Source organism: Loxodonta africana, chromosome 4 (genome assembly GCF_030014295.1).
Source record: "Loxodonta africana isolate mLoxAfr1 chromosome 4, mLoxAfr1.hap2, whole genome shotgun sequence".
NCBI classification, from domain to species: Eukaryota; Metazoa; Chordata; class Mammalia; order Proboscidea; family Elephantidae; genus Loxodonta; species Loxodonta africana.
Window position 1 is genome coordinate 160,574,850 of NC_087345.1, and position 23,418 is coordinate 160,598,267.

The window sequence follows — 23,418 nt, forward strand, 5'->3', positions numbered from 1 at the left end:
AGTAAGAAATATCATTCCTCTAAAAGTGTTTCCTAGCTGGGTTCTGATTTCAGGATCTCTAGTCTTACGTTATGAAGCCCTGGTGGCATAGTGGTTAAGAACTTGTCTGCTAACCAAAAGGCTGGCAATTTGAATCCACCAGCTGCACCTTAGAAACACTGTGGGGCAGTTCTGCTCTGTCCTATAGGGCTGCTATGAGTTGGAATCGACTCAATGGCAACAGGCTTATTAGTTTTTGTTTGTTTAATCTTATGTTGTTCTGGAATGAAGGAGGAGATGTGTGTTCTAGCAATCTTACATTTATGATGTGCTATTTTTTTTTTTATGTACTAGTCCCACAGCAAAAGTTTTTTTGGGGGGGGGGGTTAATGTACTACGAGATTGTCTTTTTGTTGAGGAAAGTAGAGGTACTTCACGGCAGTCGTAAGGTACGCTGCCTCACTTGTCTGGCCCCAGTGCCCACTCTTGTGTTTGGACACCCGAGTTAAAACTCTCACTTAAAACTATGTTTATTCCCCCTATGCGTTGTAGGTACAAATGCTAAAATCAACAACTCTTAACACAAGGTATTGACCTGGATTTTGGTAATCTTTTGATTTATTACTAGCTGGTGACATATGCACAGCTCCTTCTTTCAGCTCCCCTTCCCTCTGGAACCCTGATGGCACAGTGGTTAAGAGCTTCCTTGCTAACCAAAAGGTTGGCAGTTCAAATCTACCAGCTGCTTCTTGGAAACCATAGAGGGCAGTTGTAATCTGTCCTATAGATTTGCTATGAGTTGGAAGCAACTTAATGGCAATGGGTTTGGTTTTCTCTCTGAGTTATTCCAGAATTATGCTGGGAACAGCTCTACTTATATGGTGGTCTTCTCTTTCACCTGTAGGTGGCTGCAACGTCCTCCGTTCTCTTATTTATTTTTCTCAATTTCAATTTTTTTTAACTTCTAGAAAATCCTGACTATTTTTGTATGCTGTTAGCTCTGTTCCTGGTTTCCCAATGCTTCTATGGATTTGTTTCAGTATATTTCCTGCCTTTTCAGTGGAACATTCTTCATGGGGAGTATAAGTAAGCATGTGTTTTCAGTTAGCTATCAGGGCCAGAAACCATTTTTCTAGATATTTCCAATTTTCGCAGGACATAATAAAAGTAAATCAACTCACAATTCTATTTGTCCTACTTCCTATTTTACAGTCTAAGTTTCCCTTCATTTGGCCGGGGGGAATGTTTGAAGGCAATTTAAGGTGACCTGTACATTAATATTATTAGTTGGGAGAAAAAACACGTAAGCATCAGACTAGCCTTGAATGCCACACAGGTCATTCTGCTATTAAGCGGCATTTTGTTGGTGCTTTATTTCTGATTACTCCTAAATAATCTGTCTCTTTGAAAGAATGTGAGGTTAATGTTGTAGAGCTAAATACAAATCACCCATTTCAATTTACACATACATGGTAGCTATAGTGATATATCCAGTGATGTCTATTGCAAACCAAGTGATGTGCAGGAAAGGCTACCCAGCTCAAATACAGGAAACCTGTGTCCTAGACCCTGCTCTGTAACTCACTAAAAAATGTTTGGAAACACAGAACATTTCTAAAGCTCTCTGCTTCTCATTCCCCTTGGTTACAAACACCATCTTTACAAGGACCCTACCAATGCTTTTTTAAAAAATATGAAAAGCTTGAAATTGCACCCTAAAATTATTTTTTCAGTACCATAAAAGAATGTCATCTCCTCATAATGAATCACCCAGTTAACACCCTCATGACTCATCCTACTGTTCTAACCCCTTTTCCACAGTAGATGATCTATCACGCTTAAGAATAATCGCATGAGCAATAATAAAAACTCTACTGTGTATTGAAATCCTCACAACTGGACTGATAAGCAACAGCATGATAAATGGAGAAAACATTGAAGTTGTCAAGGATTTCATTTTACTTTGATCCACAATCAATGCCCATGGAAGCAGCAGTCAAGAAATCAAACGACATGTTGCTTTGGGCAAATCTGCTCCAAGAGATCTCTTTACAGTGTTAAAAAGCAAAGGTGTCACTTTGAAGAGTAAGGTGCGCCTGACACGAGCTGTGGTATTTTCGGTTGCTTCATATGCATGTGAAAGCTGGACAGTGAATAAGGAAGACCAAGGAAAAATTGACTCATTTGAATTATGGTGTTGGCAAAGAATATTGAATATACCATGGACTGCCAGAAGAACGAACAAATCTGTCTTGGAAGAAGTACAGCCAGAAAGTTTCTTGGAAGCAAGGATGATGAGACTTCATCTCACGTACTTTGGACACGTCATCAGGAAGAATGAGTATCCAGCGAAGGACATTATGCTTGGTAGAGGGTCAGCAAAATAGAGGAAGACCCTCAACAAGATGGATTGACACAGTGGATATGGCAACATGCTCAAACGTAGCAACGATTGTAAGAATTGTGCAGGACCAGGCAGTGTTTCGTTCTGTTGTGTGTAGGGTCACTATGAGTCAGAACCAACCTGACAGCATCTAACAACAACAAGACATTCACCTCATTAAATGAAATAAGATAAAATTCAATATAAAAGGATTTGGTCAATTATCTGTCTCCAGCCTTACACATAAGCCAAAGATCATCTCAAAATGTTTTTACCTCCACGATTTGGCAGATATTTAGCTCTCAAATTCATGCAAATCTTGCTTCTAAGGAGCATTCTGGGTGTACTTTTTCCAAGACAGGTTTATGCGTTCTTCTGGTAGTCTATGGTATATTCAATATTCTTCACCAACACTATAATTCAAATGAATCAACCTTTTTTAGTCTTCCTTATTCATTGTTCAGCTTTCGCATACATATGAGGTGATTGAAAAACCATGGCTTAGGTTAGGCACATACCTTAATCCTCAAGGTGACATCTTTGCTTTTTAACATTTTATATATATGTATGTATATATGTATATGTATATACATATATATATGTACGTATATATATATGTGTATGTATATATATGAAACCCTGGTGGCATAGTGGTTAAGTGCTACGGCTGCTATCCAAGAGCTTGGCAGTTCGAATCCACCAGGCGCTCCTTGGAAACTCTATAGGGCAGTTCTACCCTGTCCTATACGGTCGCTATGAGTCAAAATGGACTCAACGGCAGTGGGTTTGGTTTTGTTTTTCTTGGATATATATATATACAGAAACCCTGGCGGCATACTGGTTAAGAGTTCAGCTCCTAACCAAAAGGTCAGCAATTCAAGTCCTCCAGGCGCTCCTTGGAAACCCCATGGGGCAGTTCTACTCTGTCCTGTAGGGTTGCTATGAGTCAGAACTAACTCAACGGCAACGGGTTTTATATATATATATAATATTTAGCATTTGAGGAAATGATAACTATAAAAGTATAAATGTTACATTAAACCAAAACCAAGCCCATTGCCGTCAAGTCAATTCCAATTCATAGAACCCTATAGGACGGAGTAGAACTGGCCCATAGGGTTTCCAAGGAGGAGCTGGTAGATTCGAACTGCTGACCTTTTGGTTAGCAGCCAAACTCTTAACCATTGCACCACCAGGGCTCCAAAGTTAAGTTTAAAAATAGAGAAAAATATATTTTCAGTCCTTACTACATTGTGTGTATGTGCAGATTTCTTAAAGAGCACTAGGACATGATATTTTTTGTTTTCTTTGTTTTGATTAGTTTTTATCATTTAGAAAAATGATTAGAACTTGGCATGGTTGTTGGTGTCAATACTATTTTTATTTTGCTTCTTGTTTGTTCAACCTATTCGTCCTTGCACTTTTCAAAGTTATAATATTGATGTTAGGTAAATCAGGAAGAATTTTTCATCTGTTAACATGTCAAATATTTTCTGCACAATACTTTGGTTTCTGAAATGATTTATGTATTTTCATATACATATATTGTAAGGTTCCTGTTTTTCTCCAGTAGTGTAACCTATGTCTGACATAGACAAAATTTTTTATCGTTGAGAAATTCTAGTTTTACATCTCCTCCAGCTTTTTAGATGCTGAAATGGTTACAGATTTTTATCATGTCCAATTTGCTGTACAGAAATAGGTATGACAAAGCCAAACAGAAGTCCAGTTAACCAAGGAACATAAAACATTCATGGGCTCACTTTAGAATCTATAATTTTTACAGGTGGAAAATACTATACTCAAGTTACTAAGCTGTCACATTGTCAGAGACTACATTCTTTCATTAACCAATAATCTAAATGCCCATACACCTCTCATATTCAGAACGTAAATAGCTACTTTTGTTTTTCCTATTATTAGGTATACACTACTGAAGAATCTGGGCTCAACATTCTAGTGTGGTCAGTGATTGGAAATAAAAGAACTGGATGGACGTATGGATCCGTTGCTCTCTCCAGTAGCAGCCCATTTAAGGTGACATTTGAAGCTGATTTGGCTGGAGATGAGAACATCTTTATTGCCCTTGATGATATCTCTTTCACCCCAGAATGTGAATTTGGAGGTAAGTGATTCCTTCAGAAAATAAAAGCAAATATTGCTTTTAATGTCTTAATAGAAAAAAATTAGGAGTGTCTGAGGAATTGCATTTAATTCCAGGTCCAGTGCTAGAAATTGAAGAAAGAGCAGTGTATGGAGCAGTGGGTGACAGGAAGGCCCTCTGCCCATGGAACTTTATCATGAAATTCTCATGTGCTTTAGGCAGCAAGGAAACCTTGGTGGTGTGGTAGTTAAGTGCTGTGGTTGCTAACCAAAAGGTAGGCAGATAGAATCCACCAGGTGGTCTTTGGAAACTCTATGGGATGGTTCTACTGTGTTCTATAGGGTTGCTATAAGTTGGAATCAACTCAACGGCAGTGTGCGTTTTTAGGCAGCAAAATAACTTTGCGCTAAAGTTCTTTCAGAAACCCCAAGGAAAATTAGTTCCATTACTCTATTTTTATTAACTACTCCCTTTATTCCAGGTTTATAATAGTCGTGTAAGTAAAAAACTCTGGTCATCTATCATTTTACAAACTGTCTTCTTCATCCATATAAGCCTTTCCTCTTCCCTGAGCCATTTTCCTCCTTCTAACTGGTTCTCCTGTGCCTTTGGGAATCCTCATTGTATTGAAAAAATTTGTAATTATGCCATTAACCCCTTTTCTAGGAAATCATCTCCTTAACTGAAATCTGATTTTTTCCTGATTAAGGCACATCAATTTAGGTGGCTGTTATTCTCTTGAAGTCTTTAAATTTTCAGTGTTAAATGGCAGGAAGACTATCTTTCTAGCTACTCCATGCCTCTTTCCGTATTTTTTTCTTCCAGATGCCTCTTTCATTGTTTTCTTATTCCAGACTTTTTCAAAAGTTTCCTCTCCTTTAATTAAGGTCACACCTCTGAGTTCTTAACCTTTTCATGGTGTGCGTCTGGATCCTAAATCCTGCTCAAAAGTCACCTGTTCTGTGAAGACTTCCTTTATTTCCTACAACATAGGCAGAGTCTTACTCTCTGATTCTAGAACACTTTATTATTTTTTCATCCACCAAGCATGTATTGAGTTCCTAAACTATGATGTACTATTGCAGTTGATCTGGGTTTTAATGGGTTTTATTGTAGTTGATGGTGATGTAAAAATTAATATGACCAATTCTCTGCCCTCAAGGAGCTCATGATAAGGTATAAATAACCCAGGTACAATCATTTAAGCACTGTATAATAATGGGCATTAATACTACTACTACTACTACTACTACTAATGGTACTGTTTATTGAGCACTGATACACATCACTATACCCCGCACATTACGTTTGTTTCCAGTGTCATTGGCACAATTCTATTAGATTATCAAGCTCATGACAGAGATAAAGAAGCTGAGCCTCAGGTAGATATTGTAAATTTCCAGTCTTAGTTGGTTTTACTAAAAATCTTGCTCTGTCCACATTCCTGTACCACCATTGCCACTGTGGAGATACACACCTAATGGTGTAGGACTGCAGAAAAGGGGCACCTAATAGTCTTGAGGTTTTAGAAGAGGCCTGCTAGAAGACATATGACCCCAGCTGAATCTTGAAGAATGATTTAAAATTAACACCTACTTCAATGACTATCTCTCAAGCTACCTCTGAGTGGTCGATAAATGTGAAAGGATTGGATTTATAATTTCATTCCTGGATGAGGCTGACCAAATATACACACTCACACCCAAGGCCTTAAAGCAGGCCCATTGCTTGGGTTTCGGGTATTAAACAAAGAACTCTTGTGTGTGACCTTTACCTCCCCTCTTCATCCCCTGGCTTTAGGGTTGTGCACCCACCAGACACAAAAACAGGGGATAAAATGGAATGGGCTTTTCTTACCGCCTGGCTGTGCTGGGCTCCACAGTTAGTCTTGCAGAGAAGGTTCAGAAGATGGATCCGGCCCCAAAAGCTTTCTCAGAGGATATCAGGAAACCTCACTGGCCCCAGTGGCCTGATTTATCATGGGGTCTGTATACTTTGATATTCTGTTTTATTAGGTCAGGGATAGAAAATGGTTTTACATAATTTAGTTTATAAGTCCTCCCACCCTCTAGCTCAGAATCTATTTCCTATCCTTCTTATCTGTCGGATTATTCTTCTTTTTCTTTGTTTACTCGCAGGAATCTGTAGATTATTTTAAAACTTACTTTCCCACATGCATTCGCATGATATAAGGCACCTTTACTTTTCTATATTTTCCTAGCACTGGCATCTGGACACATTTTCCTAATATTGGACCTTCATTGTTGCTTCATTAGCATTCCCCAGTACATGCTTTCATTTAAAGTAGTCTGGGTTTCCAGTTAAGAAAAAGCACAAAGTCAAGTAATAATCAATACAAGCTTTGAGACACATGTGCAGGAATGAGCATATTTTAATGTGACTTTATACCATACATACAATGTATTGTAGAACTCAATACAAGGTCTGATTGTTACATATATCTATATGTAGGTACATGTTTATGTGTGTATATTTCCTACTGACTTTGAGCTCCTCAAGTGCAAGAGGCGCTTGTCTATTTCATTTCTAAAGCCTAATACAAGGAGTAGGAAATTTGGGCTGAAAAGTTACTATTATTATTATTTTGTGTGTGTGTGCTTTAAGTGAAAGTTTCCAATTTAAGTCAGTTTCTCATACAGAATCTCATACATACATTGTTACGTGACCCTAGTTGCTCTCCCTACAATGTGACAGCATACTCTTTCTCTCCACCCTGTATTTTCCATGTCCATTCAACCAGCTCCTGACCCCCTCTGCCTTCTCATCTTGCCTCTGGACAGGAGCTGCCCACATAGTCTCATGTGTCTACTTGAGCTAAGAAGCACACTTCTCATCAGTATCGTTTTATGTCTTATAGTCCAGTCTAATCAGCCTGAAGAGTTAGCTTTGGGAATGGTTTCATAGTTTTGGGCTAACAGAGAGTCTGGGGACCATGACTTCTTGGGTCCCTCCATTCTCAGTCAGACCATTAAATCTGGCCTTTTTACTAGAATTTGAGGTCTGCATCCCATTTTTTCTCCTGCTCCATCAGGGATTCTCTGTTGTGTTCCCTGTCAGGGCAGTCATTTGTGGTAGCCGGGCACCATCTAGTTCTTCCAATCTCAGGCTGAGGGAGTCTCTGGCTTATGTGGCGCTTTCAGTCCCTTGGGCTCATATTTGCCTTGTGTCTTTGGTGTTCTTCATTCTCCTTTGCTCCAGGTGGGTTGAGACCAACTGATGCATCTTAGATAGGCACTTGTTAGCTTTTAAGACCCCAGACACCACTCACCAAAGTGGGATGCAGAATGTTTTCTTAATACATTTTGTTATGCCAATTGACCTAGATATCCCCTGAAACCATGATCCCCAAACCCCCAATCCTGCTACTCTGTCCCTTGAAGTGTTTTGTTGTATTCAGGAAACTTCTTAGCTTTTGGTTTAGTCCAGTTGTACTGACTTCCCCTGTATTGTGTGTTGTCCTTCCCTTCACCTAAAATAATTCCTGTCTACTATTTTTTATCTAACTAGTGAATACCCCCTCCCTCCCTCCCCACCCTCACAACCATCAAAGAATGTTTTCTTCTGTGCTTAAACCTTGAAAAGTTACTATTATTCTAAATAATAATAATAATGATAAGTGAATGTGTGGGCTGCAAAACAGTCACCTAAGTAAACTGGTTCTTTTCCGCTATGTTATAGAATTGACTCTACTATTGAGGATGATAGAAACAAGTAAAATCTTTGGAATTCAACCTTCAGCTGTTTTCTCTTTGTAGTTTTATGTAATAGAAATGCCTCCCTTTCCCACTTAAAGTCCAGAGTCCCAGCACATAATTTCCACAGCAAGTTCACTACTGAATCAGGAAAATGCTTTATAAAATCATAAATTAAACCAGCATTTCTAAAGCTGGGGTAAGCAGACTCACACAACATTGTGTCAGGAGGTGTACAGCCACTGCCATCAAGCTGATTCCGACTCATAGCAACCCTGTTGCACAGAGTAGAACTGCCCCATAAAGTTTCCAAGAAGCAGATGATGGATTCGAACTGCTGACCTTTTGGTTAGCAGCAAGCTCTTAACCACTGCACTACCAGGCTCCAGGAGGTATATACAATGCATCCAAATAACCTGGTGTAACTTCACTGAGTTTACTTGAAGATTTGAGGAGAAAAGTTAAATAACTTAATATAGTATATGACATTTGAAGTAAACCCAAATCTATATAGAATAGAATGCCAAAGATAAAGCATAAAACCCTAAAGTAATTTTGTTTCTTCAGGGCTACTACTAACACCTTCTGTCTGTGATTCATGTTATTCTGACGGAAAAGTTTGAGAACAGTGAATAGATGATTCAGCCATTGAAAATTTATGTCGTTGAAATAATGTATTGCTGAATATAAAATGTACCACCAATATAAGATATAAACAGTACAAGGACATACTGCTAAATGTGAAAAAATAGTACAGAAAAATATGAAAGTAATTTTAATAAGATATTTATCAAATACATATGTATCTATAAAGACTGGAAGAAATTCTAGAATATAATAATATCTGTCTCTGGGAGACAGAAATCTTAACAATTTTAATTTTCCTCTTAGTATTTTTTCTGTATATTTAAATATCTGCTTAGAACTGTGTTACTTGTAACTGGAAGAGATAGTAGTGTTACTTTAGAAAATACAGTTATAAGGTCATGGTAGATATTAAGAACTACATATTTCTAGATGATCATTGCTTTAACATTTGCCTACTTGAAACTACTTGTTAGATTAATATGGGAAACTTCAAGATAGACGGATTTACTTTTACAACTTTGAATCCTGTATTTTTTCATCTAATTACTCTAGTTAATCATAACCCATCTTTCTGAAACTCTTTGAGAAATGGAACACATCTTACATATTAGCTGCTTTTACTTGTCAGCATTATGGAACATCAGACAGATTAAAGCTTAGGGTAAGCCATTCTTCTAGTATTTCAGGAATCTGATTTTTCTGTCTCCGTGTTGGTATAAAAACGTTATAAAACTCAAACCCATTGCTATTGAGTTGATTCCAACCGATAGCGACTCTATAGGACAGAGTAGAGCTGCCCCAAGGCTGAAATCTTCACCAAAGCAGACTGCCATGTCTTTCTCCCATTGAGCAGCTGATGGGTTTGAACCACTGACCTTTCTGTTAGCGGCGGAGTGCTTAACAATGTACCAGCAGGGCTCCTTCGAAACCTTATATTGTATAAAAATGAGTCATCTAGAATTACCTATGCATTAGCACTTTTCTTCAAATTGCCTGAAGTATCCAGAAGGCACGAACAAACCCATAAAGATATTTTTTAATGGCTTTTGAGAAGGAAAAAAAATAACAATTTTATATTTATGCCTCGGAAACATTTGGTAAAAATGATCTTTTAAGTGTTAGCACTTAACAAGGAAAACTTCATTTCCTAGTAATTCTGGAAAAAAGGAAACATTATTTTCAACTAATATTGAAAATAGATCCAATTCCAATAAACGTCTCTCCAAATTTTCTATTTTTTGTTGACTGAAAACTCCCAGAATGAGAACAGTTTTCCAGTGAAATTAAGTTGTAAAAAATGCAGAAGTTCTGATAATACAGGACCTGCCACAGTAAATGTTTACTGAATGAAGAAACTGAAGTTTAACTAAATTTTCCCAGTTTTCCTTTGTGTGCGTTCTTCATCATTCAGCCCTCAAGGAATGTAAAAAAAATTCTATACCATCTAACTACTTGCTTTGTCCATCTTTCCTCAGTTAACTCAATCTAAACACAGATGAACTAAGGCAGCTAAATTAACAAAGGTGATTTTCTCCAGCTCTTATAATAAGACATCCAGTTTTGGACATTTAACATACCATCCTTTTTCTCATGTTCAGATTAGCATTCCCAAATTAAAAACAGCTAACTTTCGTGTTCATGTAGATGCATATCAGGTTTTTGTTGTTGTTGTTATCACCCCCAATACACACAAAAGATGAACAAATATAGAACCGCAGCATTTTCCACTATATTACCAGTGGTTTTTTTTTTTTTCCTTTAGAAGATTGCCCTATAATAGCAATACCCCTCCTACCTTTACTTTTGCATTATTAATTCTCTACACTCTCTTTAATTACTTTAACTTTCCTGGGCAACATTTTCTGAATGTAGACAACCTTGATGCAATAAAGTATCTCTAGAAATTCTGAGCCAGCTGAGAAATAGATTTCTTTTCCTGGAGCCTGTTTTCTCTATCCATGTAAGTTTCCAAGGGTGGAAGGTGTACTCTAGTCTTCATCTATCATTTGAAACAAGGAAGATTGCATTTGTCTTCATGATGAAGAAACATTTTCCTGGGCTGATAGGACGTTGCTTATAAAACTACATGAGAAGTTGTAAAGAATTTGAAGCAACCACAGTACAAAATTGTAGGCTGCTTGCTGGTGTAATGCATTTCTATGCAATTTAATCAGGAGTCTAATAAGGAGCTCTTATGGATTGAAATGTGTCCCCCAAAAAAGATATGTGAAAGTGATCTTATTTGGAAGTAGGGCCTTTGTAAATGAAACCAAGTTAAGATAAGGTCATAGTGGAGCAGGGCGGGTCCTATTCAATGTCATTGGTGTCATTATAAGAAGAGGAGAAGTAACACAGAGACGCAAACATGGGGGAATATCATGTGACAACAGAGGCAGAGATGGGAGCGATGTGTCTACAAGCCATGGAGCACAAGGACTGCCAGTAACATAAAAAGCTGACAAAGGCATAGATGGATTCTCCCTTAGAGGCTTCAGAGACAGCACAGCATGACCCTGCTAACGTGTTTATTTTGGTCTTCCAGTCTCTACAACTATAAATTTATAAATTTCTGTCTTACCTAGTTTGTGGTTATCTGTTGTAGCAGCTCTAGGAAACTCATATGGGGACAGATATTGATAGATTAAACTAAAAATAAAAGAGGTGGCAAATTATCAGCATATGAGTTTAATGGGAACATTGAGATCAACTTTGTAATCAAGAACTGGGTTTGAATCTTCATTAAGCCACTTACTATCCATTCACCCTGAATTTCTAATCCATAAGTGGTTATTTTGAGGCTGTAGGAAATGTTCCTTTCCTGAAAGAGCTGCATTAACTATTTCTGACAAATGAGGAATAATTTAGAAAAACCTAGGAATAATTCTTAAGTGACCTAAGATATCTAGTTTCCCACTGATTGACATTCCTAACATATATGGTGGATCTGAAATTCCATTATATAAATACACAGTAGGTAAGCAATTCTCCTAAGAAATGAAGATGGCAGGATTTCATATTGCTTTCTTTGGACATGTCTTCAAGGGACCAATCACTGGAGAAGGACATTGTGTTTGGTAAAGTGGAGGGTCAGCAAAAAGGAGGGAAACCCACATTGAGATGAATTGACACAGTGGCTGCAACAATGAACTGACACATACTGATTATGAGGATGGTGTAGGACCAGGCACCATTTCGTTCTGTTATACATAAGGTCACTGTGGGTTGGAGCCTGCTTGAAGGCAACTAACAACAACAAAATAAGCAAGAAATGCTGCTATATACGCAAAAGTCGACAAAGCTCCAGTTTTTCAAATTAACATTAGGAGCAATTATTTTCTAAGTAGACCCCTATTGTGGAATGGAAAGAAAAATAGATCTTCAGAGAGCAAATGCAGATTCTAAAAAAAAGAAATATTATTCTAGAGAATACTCAGTAAAAATAAAATGACAGCAACAGCAAGGTGCCAAAGTAAATAATGAAATTCGTAAGGAATTCAGGGGAAATAGGAAGCTCAAGTTCTGCTGGTTTAAAATACCACTGCTAAAGGACAACAGCTCTTACTCCATGCTTGAATAGAGATTCCCATTCTTGTTTCACGTCTCTGGATTTGAACAGTAAGAATTACTCTGGAACAATTCCAGGTCAAGTGTAATCCCTTGAACGCAAATTATTTAAAGGCAGAAATTTTTGTGTATGTTCAATGGTATATTCTCCAGGCCTAAAAGAATGTCTCTTATAGTAGGGACTCAATAAACATGCCACATGAGTAGATGAACAAAAAAAAAAAAAAAAAATCATTATTAATTAAATCTAATTCTTTCCTTCCTGCCCATCTTTGACCTCCACCTCCAGTCTTGTTCTCAAACTCTCATTTGGAAGAAAATACTGAGTTTTGTGAATTGTACAACAGGTTCTGTGTAGCTGTATTGAGTGGCAAAAAAAAAAAGAAAAAAGAAAATTTTGGAGATGTGAGTCTGAATCATGGCTGTGTCACTAAATTCTTGTATAATTTGAGCTAATCATTTAAACTCCTTAGACTCAAGTTATGTCATCAGGGAAATGTAATCTATGATCTCTTAAATCCCTACCAGTGCTACCATTTTCTAATTATATGGGATTGGACTTGTAGAAGAGGGTCAGAACAAGGAAGGAAGGCAGAGAATGACATAGAAAGGTAGAGGGCCCAGAAACTCCTAGGGAAGAGAAAGAGAAAAGAGCAGAAGAGAAGAAGATAAAAAGGTGGGAAGAAGGAGGTGATGGATGTAAGAAGGGAAAGCAACCTGTATGTGCTAAGGGCAGCCTTCCGAAAAGCCCTCTGCTGCCTGTCCAGGCCTGAAATGTGAGGACCCTGAGCCTCATGAGGTAAATACTACTTAGGCTGCAGTCCCATGCTCTGTTTCTATTCTTCTAGCCATGCTCCCTGACCTGTGCTTTCAAAAACACTGTTATTATGTAAGCACTTACCAACTCTACCTCCAGCCTCATCCTCCTTTATTTCAAAGCTACTCAGAGAGAACAAGAGAGAGGAGGGAGCTAAAGGGTCTTTGTGGGCTAAGGAAGACAAGTACATGTAGAAATGTCACTGCAGTTGCAGGCCTAAGACTTCTCACTACTTGGTATATTTGTGAGCTTACGTAAATCAGCCATTTATTCAGTTAATATTTGTTAAGAAGCTATTCTGTGCTGCTTTGTGAAGTTGAATTGGAATGACAAATACGAATATAATAATTTCCCCAAGTCTCTAGGAGTTCACAATCAAAGGAAATATGGGGCTAATAATGAATATCTGGAAGTTTGAAGTAGTGTTGGAAACTCTCCTGATGTTTTTTCCAACTCCATGATCTGTAGTTCTAAGGTGATTTCATGTGTCTTAGAGGTAGCATCAAGTGTACAGAAGTTATTTCTTAAGTCAGTAGTGAATATTTTTGAGAAATATGGCAATCATTGGTGTGCTGATAAGCTGGTTCTCTCAAAACAAATAAAACAGGCTGATTTGTACCATTTGCCTATTTTCCTGGTGTAAATACTCCCACCATGGCTGATTTCAGTGTCCATTGCCACATCACTAAAGATGGAGTTGGGAGGAGAGCTGCACAATGGGCTCTGCCAGAGGGTTCAGTTGTAAAGGCACTGCCTCCTCCCAGCTGGACAGCGGAATGAAAATTAAGGCTGTGGTTCAAGGCAATAAAATGAGCTAAAAAAAAAAAACACTGTCTCAGTTATCTAGTGCTGCTATAACAGGAATACCACAGGTGGATGGCTTTAACAAACAGAAGTTTATTCTCTCACAATCTAGGAGGCTAGAAGTCCGAATTCAGGACTCCAGCTCCAGGGGAAGCCTTTCTCTCTCTTTCGGCTCTGGAGAAAGGTCTTTGTCATCAGTCTTCCTCTGGTCTAAGAGTTTTCAGTTCAAGCACCTTGGGTCCAAAGGACATGCTCTGCTCCTGGCACTACTCTCTTGGTGGTATGAAGTCCTCCTGTCTCTTTGCTTGCTTCTCTTTTTTACATCTAAACAGAGATGGAGTCAAGATACGATCTAATCTTATAGATTGAGTCCTGCCTTATTAACATAACTGCCTCTAATCCTGCCTCATGAACATCATAGAGGTAGGCTTTATAACACATAGGAAAATCACATCAGATCACAGAATGGTGGGCAGTCACACAATACGGGGAATCATGGCCTAGCCAAGTTGACATACATTTTGGAGGGACACAATTCAATCTATAACAAGCACATTTACTTAGCATTATGAATTGAAAATATTGCTAATGTAAATTTAGTCCATAACAAAGATATTTGTACCTTTTTTTCTAGTTGATAAAGGTCTCACAAGTCTTTTGGCTGGTAATGAATAACCTTAAGGAAATGTCATGGATTGTTTGTTGTTTCTGTAGCTTTTTCTAAATATCCATTTTGAAACCAGTTATTTTTGACTCCTCCATTCCTTACTCTTACCACACCTTCTTCAACAAGTTCTATCGATTCTGCCTTCTTTTCTCTTTTTGATTTCATCCTACTGCCCCAACTCTAGTTCAAGGCCTTATTATTTCTCATCAGAATTTTGTAATGTCTTCATAACTCATTTCTCTAATTTACTTTCACATATATAACTACCAACCTAGTCTTCTAAAAAAAAAAAAAAAAGACCTATTATATTGTAAATTTCAGAAAGGAATACTTCATATCTTTCCTATTTATCACAGTAAAAAAACGGTCTTTGGTTGCAAGCAGCAGAACCTGACTTGGGCTGACTTAAGCAGAAAATGAGTTTATTGAAAGGAAAATGGTTCAGTCCCAAAATAAAAAATCAAAAATAATCTGGAAATCCAAGCCAGGAAAATGAGCAGAAAGCAATATCATGGGGTAAGACTGGCTAGTGCTTTGAAAGCTTGCATCGGAAACTGGGTTGTATTCTCCGCTACCATCACTGTGAATAATCTCTGATCATCCCTGTGTCACTCAGTCGAAATTAAAAGTGTGCCTGGAAGCATCCTATTGGCTAAGTCCAGCTCATGCACCCACACTTCAAAATCTCACTGATCATCACACCTCATTTCCGTGTCACCCATCTCTGGGTCATAGCCATTTCTCTTCTCCTTTTATCAAACTCAAACCTGAATGTTCTACAACATGTAGAGAAAATTACAAAGACGAACAGCATCAATAATTGCTCTATTTATACCCTAGTGACATATAGCAGAGAGAGAGCAAATAAAAGGACAATTAATCCAAATACACAAATTCATACAAGTTGTAAAGAAGAATGTTTCAATTGCTTGCTAGATAAATTTCTTACTCTTTAGTATGGCTATCTATTCATGTCTGAAAAAATGACCTCATCAGATAGGACCTCTTGCCTTTTTCCAGTGATGTCCCATATTCTCTCATCTCCGTGACGTTAGTCCTACTCTTTCTCTGGCTGAGAATGCCCTGCCCTTTATTTCCTGTTCTGTAAATCCTTTCACTTTGAGGGTCAGAGCAAAAGCCATCTTCTTCATGAACTCACCCTTAATCCTCCCCACAGGAAGCCATACTCTGTTCTAGACTCCCTTAGCCTTAAGTTTACAGCCCTCCTGTACTGTTTATCGGGGTATTTTGTGATATTTATAACTTGTTTTCTGTCATTTTTAGTACCTTGAAAAAATCCTCATTATCAATACCCTGGGTTGGTTCATTTGGTTTTTGTTTGTTTTAATTTAGCAAGACCAAATGATCTTTCAGCTTTAAAGCTTATTGAGAAAAATATAAAATAAATTTCACATAAGTATACAATAAGTGGCTACCCATTTTATATCAGAAGTTATGTTATAGCATCTGTATGTAAATTATTTAAAATATGGTTTTAATATATAGGGCCTTTTTTATAATTTTGGTTTGGCTAGTGATTTATAAGGCCTCGTTTTAAAATTAATAGTGATGGATATAAGTAATTCTGAAAGAAAATGATTATCAGTCAATTCTGATTCAACTACTGGCTTATAGAATAATATTAGGCTTTAAATCTGTTATTGTGGGTCATAAAGTCCTCACAGTTTGTCAAAGAATGGGGTACCTCAGGGAGAGGGGGGTTGGAGGGTATTAGATTTGAAGGCAAAAAAAAAAAAAAAAAAAACCACATAAGAACCAGAAAATAGCTTTAGAAATTAATACCAGCAGGCTCAGGGGAGCAAAACCTGGACTCCCTGCTGGACTACTTTTGGAGAAGCTTGCCTGTTGTACCAGCAGGCTGGTCTTACTCAATGTCCTGCTGAGTCTCAGAGTAGAAGGAATTTCGTTGAATTAAGGGCAAGAAATCCAAATGACAACAGTGGAAAAATTACGCCCGGTTTAAGCCATACTCCGTTAGCCTGGGTTTGACAAGTGCTCCAAGCTCAATCTGAAAATAAAACACAAACCACTGTCCCAACACTCTGTCTTAAAAGTGAGCAATGTGAACAATGACAATGAGTGTGTTTACATACATGTGTATATATATGTATGGAAACCCTGGTGGCGTAGTGGTTAAGAGCTACGGCTGCTAACCAAATAGTGGGCTGTTCGAAAAAACCAGGCACTTTCCTTGGAAACTCTACAGGGCAGTTCTACTCTGTCCTATGGGGTCACTATGAGTTGTTTTTTGTTTTTTTAATCTGTATATATACGTGTGCTATGAGTCAGAATCGACTCGATGGCAGTGGGGTTTTTTTGGTTATATATACGTGTGTGTGTGTGTGTGTGTGTGTGTGTGTAGTCACGTTATATACACCGAAAAAAACAAACCAAACCCATTGCCATCCAGTCGATTCCAACTCACAGCGTCCCTATAGGACAGAGTAGAACTGCCCCACAGAGTTCCCAAGGAGCACCTGGTGGATTTGAACTGCTGACCCTCTGTTACCAGCAGTAGCACTTAACCGCTACGCCACCAGGGTTTCCACTACATACGCAGATATACGCACATATATAATTATATATGCCAAAAACCCGTAACCAAAGCCTTTGTGATCCAGTCAATTCCAACTCATAACGACCCTATTGGACAGAGTAGAACTGCCCGATAGGGTTTTCCAAGGTGCAGCTGGTGGACTCAAACTGCCAACAGTTTGGTTAGCAATTGAACTCAACCACTGTGCCACTAAAGCTCCAACTATATTATTGTGTGTATGCATATAATTATATATATACACATATATAATTGTATACATACACATACATAATGTGTAAATATGTAATACATGCATGCAATATAATGTATATATAAAATAAACAGATAATTTAGTAATTTCTCAACTACATAGAAACAATAATCAGTTCCTAAATTCCTAGTCATTTTGGAAACTGTCATAACCTTTGTTGACTCTTATTTTCACTCATAAATGCTTTAGCAGGCTAAGTGTGTCTCAGAGATTTTGTGAGCTTTTCACAGCCAGAGTCAACCTAGTCCCGTTTTGTTCTCTTGAACTATTAGACTCTATCTTTATTATGGTTTTCCTGGTTTCCTGGAACATGTATCATGTTTGCTGGACAACATCCAGATTTTATGAAAACAAATTCGTTTATATTTTACCTAAGAAATAGAATAAGACAGTGATTGTCTTAGTTATCTAGTGCCGCTATAGCAGAAATACCACAAGTGGGTGGCTTAAACAAACAAATGTATTTTTCTCACAGCTTAGGAGGCTAGCAGTCCGAAATCAGAACTCCGGCTATAGGGGAAAGCTTTCTCTCTCTGTCGGCTCTTGAGGAAGGTCCTTGTCTCTTCAGCTTCTGCTTCCTGGTTGCCTGGAGATCTCCATGTGTCTTGGCACCTATCTTGCCCCATTTCTACTTACTAGCTTGCTTGTTTAATTTCTTTCATGTCTTAAAAGAGATTGACTCAAAACACACCCTACACTAATCCTGTCTTATTAACATAGCGAAGACAACCCATTCCCAAATGGAATTATAACCACAGGCATAAGAATTAGGATTTACATCACGTATTTTGGGGGATACAATTCAATCCATAGCATTGATATTATATCACTTCATTTTTTAAAAATCTAAGTTTTAAGAAATTTTTTTTGTTTTTTTTTCCCCCAAAGAGAAAAACAAGTGACTCAACAGAATGTTCAGTTTTTCAAATAGCATTGGCAGGTATGAGCATTTTACCCAGAAAATCCTGGTTATTTTTGTGGAAACAGTTGGAAATGGAAGAAGAAAATGTGTGTATATGTATGAGTTTTCATTTCCTGGTGTTGCTCATGAACTAAGATAAATTTGTTCAAAATAGAAAACATGATGTTAGAGAAATAACTAGGTTTTGGCTGAAGGAGAGACAAGCCAATGGCTGCATCTTCTCTGCCAGAAGGAAGAGATGATTGGTCACTTTGGAAGGTAGTCCGAGACTTAAAATTTCTACTCCTTCCTTCCTGAGGTTCCAGTTCCTTCTGATCTCAGTTCAGATAATTTAGTGCTGGTTATGTGTGCCTCCTGCAGGCTCCCACAGGTATGTATTTTAGCTTACGTGTTTGTGTTTGAGTTGGCCTGGCCTGACCAACAATCTCCAAGAACAAATGTTATTTAATGAGGCTAGTTATAGGTAACCCAACAATTTAAAATAAATAATCACTTTAAACTGTTTCTATTAGGAAGGCAGAAGTTAGCTTAAAAAAAAAAAAAAGGTTTTTATTTTTTAGATGATACAATCATACACGACACTCCAAGGTTTAGGTAAAGCTATCTATTTGTATTTCACAAAAGTTAATATTAGAGTCCTTGGATAGGTCAAATGGTTAAGCACTCTACTACTAATCCAAAGGTTGGAGGTTCAAACCCACCCAGAGGCACCTTGGAAAAAAATCCGGGTGACCTGTTTTCGAAAGGTCCAGCCTTGAAAAGCCTGTGGAATACAGTTCTACTCTGCAAACATAACTTCTAGTTAGTACAGCATTGTCATTAAAGACAAAACCAAATATAGGTATGTTTAACTGAATCTATATTTAAAAAAGTTGCTGTCAAGTCAATTTTGCTGTAACAGAAATATCAGAAGTTGATGGCTTTAACAAACAGGAATTTATTCTCTCACAATCTAGGAGGCTGGAAGTTCAAATTCAGGGCGCTGGGTCCAGAGGAAGTCTTTCTGTCTCTGTCGGCCCTTGGGGGAAGGTCCTTGTCATCAATCTTCCCCTGGTCTAGGAGCTTCTCAGCACAGAGACTCTGGGTCCAAAGGACATGCTCCGCTCCCAGCACTTCTTTCTTGGTGGCATGAGGCCCCCATCTCTCTGCTAACTTCTCTCTCCTTTTATCTCTTATAAGATAAAAGGCGATGCAGGCCACACCACAGGGAAACTCCCCTCACATCAGATCAGGGCTGTAACCTGAATAAGGGTGTTACATCCCACCCTAATCCTCTTTAACATAACCTAATCTTGCCCCATGATTCACAGGCAAAGATTAGGATTTACAACACATAGGAAAATTAGATCACGAAATGGAGGACATCCACACAATACTGAGAATCATTGCCTAGCCAAGTTGACATACATTTTGGGGGGACATAATTCAATTCGTAGCATATGGGATAGAGCTATCAGTGAACAATAGCAATAAATTAGGCCAAGTATGTAACCTGGTCCAACACTGTATGTAACGGAGGCCACACTAACACAGATAAGTCAGGCCAGAAACTCTAGCACCATCTGGAAATCATAAAATAGGAATGAATCTGTAACACTGGGGTCTCCCTATGTTCTAGGCCTCATGACAAGAAAGAAATGACCTGCAACCACTCAAACATTTCATATTCTTACACATTTTTTTCCACCTTCACATAAGTTTTAGATTTTGGGGGGTTATATAAAGGTAGAAAATTCATCGAGGTATGCAATTTTAGACATTTGCAATGATATCACTATTTTAGTTAGGAAAAAATCCTCTATAGTCTCGGCAAACATTAATTCTGAGAAAAATTGATAACTCTTTTGGGGCCACTTAATATGCTCTATTTCTTCAGCCCTTGAATTTCTCTGATACAGGAAATTTTTTTGTGCATGTGCTTTAAGAGAAAGTTTACAGATCAAGTCAGTCTCTCATACAAAAATTTATATACACCTTGCTATATATTCCTAGTTGTGCTCCCCCTAATGAGACAGCACACTCCTTTCCACTCTCTATTTTCATGTGCATTCGGCCAGCTTCTGACCCCCACTGCCCTCTCATCTTCCATCCAGACAGGAGCTGCCCACATAGTCTCATGTGTTTACTGGATCCAACAAGCTCACTCCTCACCAGTATCATTTTCTATCCCATAGTCTAGCCCAATCCCTGTCTGAAGAGTTGGCTTTGGGAATGGTTCCATTCTTGGGCTAATGGAAGATCTGGGGATGATGACCTCCAGGGTCCTTCTAGTCTCAGACCATGGAGTCTGGTCTTTTTATGAGAATCTGAGGTTTGCATCCCACTGATCTTCTGTTCCCACAGGGGTTCTCTGTTGTGTTCCCTGTCAGGGCAGTCATAGGTTGTAGCTGGGCACCATCTAGTTCTTCCGAGCTCGCGCTGATGTAGCATGTGGTTTATGTGGCTCTTTCTGTCTCTTGGGCTCATAATTACCTTGTGTCTTTGGTGTTCTTCATTCTCCTTTGCTCCAGGTGGCTTGAGACCAATTGATGCATTTTAGATGGCTGCTTGCTAGCGTTTAAGACTCCAGATGCCACACTCCAAAGTGAGATGCAGAATGCTTAATAGATTTATTTTATTATGACAATTGGCCTAGATGTCCCATGAAACCACGGTCCCCAAACCCCTGCCCCTGCTACACTGGCCTTCAAAGCATTCAGTTTATTCAGGAAACTTCTTTGCTTTTTGTTTAGACCAGTTGTGCTGACCACTCCTGTATTGTGTGTTGTCTTTCCCTTCATCTAAAATAGTTCTTGTCTACTATCTAATTAATGAATACCCCTCTCCCTTCCTCCCTCCCTCCCGACGCTTGACTATCAAAGAACATTTTCTTCTCTGTTTAAACTATTTCTCGAGTTCTTTTAATAGTGGTATCGTACAATATTTGTCCTCTTGCAACTGACTAATTTCACTCAGCATAATGCCTTCCAGGTTCTTCCATGTTATGAAATGTTTCACGGATTCATCACTGTTCTTTATCGGTGCATAGCTTTCCATTGTGTGAATATACCATAATTTATTTATCCATTCATCCATTGATGGGCACATTGGTTGCTTCCATCTTTTTGCTATTGTAAACAGTGCTGCAGTGAACATGGGTGTGCATATATCTGTTCATTTAAAGGCTCTTATTCCTCTAGGATATTTTCCAAGGAGTGTGATTGCTGGATCCTATGGTACTTCTATTTCTAGCTTTTTAAGGAAACACCAAATCGATTTCCAAAGTGGTTGTACCATTTTACATTCCCACCAGCAGTGTATAAGTGTTCCAGTCTCTCCACAACCTCTCCAACATTTACTATTTTGTGTTTTTTGGATTAATGTCAGCCTTGTTGGAGTGAGATGGAATCTCATTGTAGCTTTGATTTGCATTTCTCTAATGACGAATGATCGTGAGCATTTCCTCATGTATCTGTTAGCTACCTGAATGTCTTCTTTAGTGAAGTGCCTGTTCATATCCTTTGCCCATTTTTTAATTGAGTTATTTGTATTTTTGTAGTTGAGTTTTTGCAGTATCATGTAGATTTTAGAGATCAGACTCTGATCGGATATCTCATAGCTAAAAACTTTTTCCCAATCTGCAGGTAATCTTTTTACTCTTTTGGTGAAGTCTTTGGATGAGCATAGGTGTTTGATTTTTAGGCACTCCCAGTTATCTAGTTTCTCTTCTGGTGTTTGTGCATTGTTAGTAATGTTTTATGTACTGTTTCTGCCATGTGTTTTTTTTTTTTTCTGCCATGTATTAGGGCTCCTAGTGTTGTCCCTATTTTTTCTTCCAATATCTTTATCGTTTTAGATTTTATATTTAGGTCTTTGATCCATTTTGAGTTAGCTTTTGTGCATGGTGTGAGGTATGGGTCTTGTTTCATTTTTTTGCAGATGAATATCCAGTTATGTCAGCACCATTTGTTAAAGAGGCTGTCTTTTCCCAATTTAACTGATTTTGGGCCTTTGTCAAATATTAGCTGCTCATATGTAGATGGATTTATGACTGGATTCTCAATTCTGTTCCATTTCTGTATGTATCTGTTTTTGTACCAGTACCAGGCTGTTTTTACTACTGTGGTGGTAAAATAGGTTCTAAAATCAGGTAGAGTGAGGCCTCCCACTTTGTTCTCCTTTTTCAGTAATGCTTTACTTCTCCAGGGCCTCTTTCCCTTCCATATGAAATTGGTGATTTGTTTCTCCATCTCATTAAAAAATGTTGTTGGAATCTGGATTGGAACTGGATTGTATCTATAGATCACTTTTGGTAGGATTGACGTTTTTATAATGTTAAGTCTTCCTGTCCGTGAGCAAGATATGTTTTTCTAGATATGTAGATCTCTTTTGGTTTCTTGCAGTACTGTCATGTAGTTTTCTTTGTATAGGTCTTTTATGTCTCTGGTAAGATTTATTCCTAAGTAGTTTATATTCTTGGGGGCTACTGTAAATGGTACTGATTTCATGATTTCCTCTTCTATGTTCTTTTTGTTCCGACTGATTTTTTTATGTTTATCTTGTATCCTGATACTCTGCTGAACTCTTCTATTATTTCAGTGGTTTTCTTGAGGATTTTTTAGGTTTTTCTGTATATAAGATCATGTCATCTGCAAATAGAGATACTTTTACTTCTTCCTTACCAATCTGGATGCCTTTTATTTCTTTATCTAGCCTAATTGCTCTGGCTAGGACTTCCAACACAATATTGAATAAAAGCAGTGATAAATGGCATCTTTGTCTGGTTCCCAATCTCAAGGGGAATGTTTTCAGACTATCTCCATTTAGGATGATGTTGGCTGCTGGCTTGGTATATTATGTTGAGGAATTTTCCTTCTATTCCTATTTTGCTGAGTTTTTATCATGAATTGGACTTTGTCAAATGCCTTTTCTGCATTAATTGATAAGATCACGTGGTTCTTGTCTTTTGTTTATTTATATGATGGATTACATTAATTGTTTTTCTAATGTTGAACCATCCCTGCATAAAAAAATTATGAATCCCACTTGGTCACAGTGAATTATTTTTTT

General features: G+C 38.0%; 1 protein-coding gene across 1 annotated transcript in view; it reads left to right on the plus strand.

Moving 5' to 3' along the window:
* The window catches only part of MALRD1 (MAM and LDL receptor class A domain containing 1), a 956,759-nt gene that overhangs the window by 750,203 nt on the left and 183,138 nt on the right, over window positions 1-23,418 (plus strand). The window contains exon 33 of the mRNA XM_064284901.1: window positions 4,286-4,487. Within this exon, the coding sequence (XP_064140971.1) occupies window positions 4,286-4,487 (202 nt within the window). The remainder of the gene's footprint in view (window positions 1-4,285; window positions 4,488-23,418) is intronic.